At 34.6% G+C, this 5,962-nt stretch overlaps 1 protein-coding gene and 1 non-coding gene across 2 annotated transcripts; both read left to right on the top strand.

The window, feature by feature from the left end:
* Window positions 1–2,302: 2,302 nt before the first annotated feature.
* On the top strand, window positions 2,303–2,376 carry TRNAR-UCG. Its single transcript has one exon. It is a non-coding gene; the product is annotated as a tRNA-Arg (tRNA).
* A 322-nt stretch (window positions 2,377–2,698) lies between these two features.
* Window positions 2,699–4,378, top strand: LOC110036994 (NADH-ubiquinone oxidoreductase chain 2-like). Its single transcript, XM_020741559.1, is given in 1 exon segment — window positions 2,699–4,378. A coding segment is annotated over 1 exon segment (1,680 nt).
* Window positions 4,379–5,962: the final 1,584 nt, after the last annotated feature.

Genomic DNA, 5,962 nt, shown 5'->3' with positions numbered 1-5,962 from the left:
AAACGGATTTACTAGTATGGCTTCTCCTCTAGCACTAAGGTTTCGAGATGTAGTAGCTGAAGGAACATTTCTGGGGGATCATACATTCCCTGTACAAAAAGGTATTACAATGGGAGTTGCCCTATTTATCCTTAGTGAAGTGTTTTTCTTCGTTTCTGTTTTTTGGGCATATCTACATAGTAGCCTAGCACCAACTGTTGAAATTGGTTCTCAATGGCCTCCTGCAGGAATTCCTGTTATTAATCCTTTTGAACTACCTCTACTAAATACTATCCTGCTACTTAGTTCTGGAGCGACTGTTACATACGCTCATCACTCTCTAATTCAGGGAAATCGAATTCTAGGACTTATTATAACTGTAGCTTTCGCAATTCTATTCACTGCTTGTCAAGGTATTGAATATATGAATGCTGGATTTACAATTGCAGATGGAGTCTATGGTTCTACATTCTTCTTCTCAACCGGATTCCACGGTATTCATGTACTTATCGGAACCATTTTTCTTCTAGTTGGTTTCTTTAGACTACTTAGTTATCACCTCACTGATCATCATCATCTGGGATTTGAAGCAGGTATTCTATATTGGCACTTTGTAGATGTCGTATGGCTGGTCTATTCGTACTGGTATACTGGTGGGGTTCATAATTTTCCCTTATTTATAGTATAAGAGATTAGGTATTTCTAGCTTAATGGTAAAGCAGCAATTTGTGGAATTGTCTTATTTCGGTTCGAGTCCGAAGTTATACCAAGTGCTAGTAGAAAAAGTGTATATTATTGAATAATAGAAAGGTCTAAAGTGATTTATGTAAGAGCAATATTAGAGGGAATAGTCGAACGAAAAATACTCTTACACACTAATTATAATTATACGAAGAAAGTATCATAACTTACAAAATTTAGCCTAGTTTCTACTAGTTCACTAACTAAGGACATTTCTCCCTTTTTGTTATAGCACTTTTACCTAGAAAGCAGGCTGGAATAGGCTAATAGGTTAAACCAAACCATTCATACTGGTTGATTGAGGGTTCAATTCCCTCTTCCGGCTACTTTGTTTACATTGTAAATATTATATGGTTCATAAACAACTTTTTATTAATGAATAATTTTCTATCACAATCACATAAAGAAATTAGTAGACTAATTCAATCCTATTTTCACAAAGGGATTATTCTAAGTGATCCTCTATTTCAAGAGAAACCCAACAAGCTAACGATTTCAGTATTCTACTATGCTGTGGAACCCAAATTTGCACAAAAAAGTATAGAGGTTCTTGCAAGAGAAATTACGAACCTAGTTGATAAAGAATATATTGTTCTGACTAGAGTTCATTATCCTTACATGAATAGTAGCATTCTTGCTAAATATCTTATCCATAATAGCTCTGCAAATACATTTATTCATTTTCGGAATGCTATTCTTAAATATCCTAAATTTGCGCGCAATGGTCTGCCATCTCACATTTGTGGTATTCGTATTCAACTATCAGGAAGACTTGCAACAGAACGGATTATTCCTCGTGTCACAAAAAATGTAGGCGTGTTTGGTTCTCTATCCAATGCAAGTTACGTTGATTATGCATCTCACACACAAAAGAATTATCTAGGTACATTTACCATTAAAGTATGAATTGCTATAAAAACTTTATATAAGGGATGAAGAAAGCTTTATCAATTCATTTAGTTCGTGTTTACTATAAATTTTCATTGTAATAGCACATGAACGTAACAATCATTATTTACCATGCTTGCTGCTGCTAAATACATTGGATCAGGACTAGCTACAATTGGTCTAGCTGGGGCCCTGGTGCTGGAGCTGGAATTGGAATTGTATTCGGTGCTCTAATTCAAGGAGTTAGTCGAAACCCAAGTCTACGAGGACAACTATTTACATATGCTATTCTTGGATTTGCTCTTTCAGAAGCTACAGGACTATTTGCTCTAATGATGTCATTCCTACTACTATACTCATAGTGAGCTGTTAAAAACAGTGTTTAGATCTTTCAGGGATAGGGATATTTCTCCCTCGGATTTGAATAGTATAACAATAAAATACTCTGTAAGTATGTTGGAATGGTAGACAAGTCGTGCTTAGGACACGATGGTTTTATACTGTGTGGGTTCAAGTCCCACTACTTACAACTTAATCTACTTTCTGTTATTCGAAGTAGACATAAGCAATCTTGGGTATCTTACTTTGGAAAGTAGGAGAGCATGCGATTACGAAAGGTATACGTTAGCCACCCTATTCTAAAAATAGGGGTACAATTTGGCCAAGAAAACACAGTTATAACAAATAAACATAGGCAATCTTGGCCAAATTGGTTAAGGCATCTAACTTCGGATTAGAGGATTGTTGGTTCGACTCCAACAGATTGCTTTACCAAATTTTTATTGTTGAAGTATAGTACATTCCTCGTTCGTGTTATCTATATAATAAGCATCAAAAACGAAAATAACGAATATAACTAGTATAGTAAACTGCTGAAAGCAGTTTGAACTGGTTTTTTATTATAAGTAGTATCTTTAACTAAGTAACATAACTAGTATAGTAAACTGCTAAGAGCAGTTTGAACTAGTTATTTTTAGTAATAACTCTCTCTTAGAATAAATAATATAACTAGTATAGTTTAATGGTAGAATAGGGAACTTCCACTTCTTTGATTACGGTTCGATTCCGTATACTAGTAGTTTCAATAAAGATGCTTTCAATTAGTCTAATTTCACTACTTATTGCAGTACCACTATTTTCCTACCGAATTACTCCGAATCTATTTAATCGGATTACTTGCGTAAGCCTACTTTATGCTTCATTCCTCTCTTTCCATACCTACGGTATGAATCAAGGTATTTATAATGGACTTTTTCATGTAACCACTGTTTCAATGGCTGTTGAATGTTTTATCTTTCTAATAGGAGCTATAGTTCTTCTAGGTTGGGCTAGTCGTTATACAGAAATTGTGCCTCATGGTATAAATACAGCTACTCCAACAATTCCTGAATATTCTATGATAATTCTATTTACTACAATTGGTGCTTCACTACTAGTATCTAGTAGTGATCTAGTATCTATGTTTCTATCTATTGAACTACAAAGCTTTGCTGTATACGTTCTAGCTACACTTTATAGAAATTCAGAGTCAGCTACTGCAGCAGGTCTAAAATACTTCCTTCTAGGAGGACTCTCTTCTGCACTAATTCTTCTTGGTACAGCACTGATCTATGCAAGTACAGGTCTAACACAATTTGAAGGAATTTACAGTTTTGCTTCAGGAGAACAAACACTTGGTATGCTTCTGATTGGTGTTGGTTTTCTATTTAAGGTAGCATCTGCTCCTTTTCATAATTGAGCCCCTGACGTATATGATGGTACACCTACTATTGTAACATCATGGCTAAGTACAATGCCTAAAATTTCTATCTTTGCCTTTCTTCTAGAACTACAAAATGGCATGTTTCAATCCGGAGAGCTTATTCTTATTGCATCTCTACTTTCACTAATTGTTGGAACTGTACTAGGACTATCTCAAATTCGAATTAAACGTCTTCTAACATATTCTACAATTAGCCACGTAGGATTTCTGCTTCTAGCTCTTGCCATTAACAACGAAGAATCTGTAGAATCTTTCCTCTTTTACCTATTCCAGTATTCACTAACAAATCTGAATGTTTTTCTGGTACTCCTAGCCTTCGGTTATGCAATTTATAATATATCAGCTAAAACAGAAGATATCTCTCTCATTCAGGAGCTACAAGGGCAATTCACTAAAAACCCGCTACTTAGTCTGAGTTTCGCTCTTTGTCTATTTTCTATAGCAGGAATTCCACCACTAATAGGGTTTTTTGCTAAACAAATAGTGCTATACTCATCAATTCATGCCGGACATTACTTTATGTCCATTATTGCTATTATTGTAAGTGTTATTAGTGCTTCATACTATCTAAAAATTATCCAAGTAATATTCTTCTTTAATTCTGGTACACAATATAAAGAATGAGGAGGATCACCTATTACAACTGTGCACAGTACACTTATTGCTGTACTTACTGCAATTATTACACTATTTGTGTTTCAACCATCTATTCTACTAAATGTATGTCACCTACTGGCACTTATGTCTCCTACTGGCACTTTCTCTATTTTATTATTAATGGCAACTATTACACTATTTATTCTATTTGTACCGGTACTTGTAGTTATTCTACTAATTGTAAATCTACTACTAGCGGTACATAAACCAGATTCTGAAAAGGTAACCGCATATGAGTGTGGTTTTCAGCCAATTTATGGTCAAACACGTAATCCGTTTGCAATTTCATTTTACGTAGTTGCTATGCTTTTCCTTATTTCGATCTTGAAATTCTACTCGTTTTTCCACTAGCATCATGTATGTATTCAGTACAATCCTATGGATTCTGAATTGTGATAATATTTTTCATTGTACTAACAATTGGATTTGTATATGAAATGGGAAGTGGAGCTCTGTATTTCACGGATCAACGATCTAAAAATCTCCCTAATAATAATAGTATAAGAAAAGGGGGGTTTAGCATAATTGGTTAATGCACTAAGTTGTCGACTTAGATTATGCCAGTTCGAGTCTGGTAGCTCTCATATACCTCTACCAATAAAAAGAGGGTTAAATAGGTTTGGTTTAAAATTCATTTCTCGTGATTTCTCACATTTGCATCTTATCGAAGTCCTTTAGGCTTAATCTGTATTTAAATGAATCTCTCGATTCTACTTTTTCTCATTGGAATTCTAGGCTTTGTCCTAAATAGAAAGAATATTATTCTTATGCTAATCTCTATTGAAATCATGCTGCTTGCTGTTACACTTCTAATTCTAGTAAGCTCTTACGCATTTGATGATATTCTAGGACAAACATATAGTATTTATATTATTGCTATTGCTGGTGCTGAATCAGCAATTGGACTAGGTATTCTAGTTTCATATTATCGACTACGAGGAACAATTTCACTACGATAATATGTTTCTAACAATTCTATTTCTACCGATATTCGGTTCTATTGTAGGTGGTCTACTGGGAAGAAAAATTGGAGTAACAGGATCTCAAATTATTACAACAGGATGTCTTATTATCTCAGCACTCCTGTCTGTAGTTGCCTTTTATGAAGTAGCACTAAATGGGTACTCAGTAAGTATTTATGTAGGAAGCTGAATGAATTCTGAAATTATAGATGTTTCATGAGGATTTCTCTTTGATAATCTAACAGTGTCAATGCTACTTCCTGTTCTAATTGTTTCAGCTCTAGTACATGTATTTTCGATTGATTATATGAGTGCTGATCCACATAATCAACGATTTTTTTCTTATCTTTCTATGTTTACTTTCTTTATGCTCGTTCTTGTAACAGGAGAAAATTATCTAATCATGTTTGTAGGTTGGGAAGGAATTGGTATTTCTTCTTATCTTCTTATTAATTTTTGGTTTACAAGAATTCAAGCAAACAAAAGTGCGATTAAAGCTCTTGTTGTAAATCGAGTAGGAGATATGTTTCTATCAGTAGCATTTTTTGCTCTTCTATTTACACTAGGAAATTTTGATTATTCAACAGTATTTAGTGTTGCACCATTTATTAATGAAACAGTAGTAGTACTAATTGGTCTACTACTTCTACTAGCGGCTATGGGTAAAAGTGCTCAACTTGGACTTCACACATGGCTACCGGATGCTATGGAGGGTCCTACACCAGTTAGTGCTCTAATTCATGCTGCGACACTAGTAACAGCAGGAGTTTATCTACTTATGCGATCATCACCACTAATCGAATATGGTCCTACAACTCTAATTGTTATTACTTGGGTTGGAGCGCTAACAGCCTTTTTTGCTGCAAGTACCGGTCTACTACAAAATGATCTTAAAAGAGTAATTGCCTATTCTACATGTTCTCAAATGGGTTATCTATTTATAGCATGTTGTCTATCACAGTATAATGTAGCT

Source organism: Phalaenopsis equestris, unplaced genomic scaffold (assembly GCF_001263595.1).
Source record: "Phalaenopsis equestris unplaced genomic scaffold, ASM126359v1 Scaffold213691, whole genome shotgun sequence".
NCBI lineage: Eukaryota > Viridiplantae > Streptophyta > Magnoliopsida > Asparagales > Orchidaceae > Phalaenopsis > Phalaenopsis equestris.
This window is presented reverse-complemented; position numbering and strand designations above follow the sequence as displayed.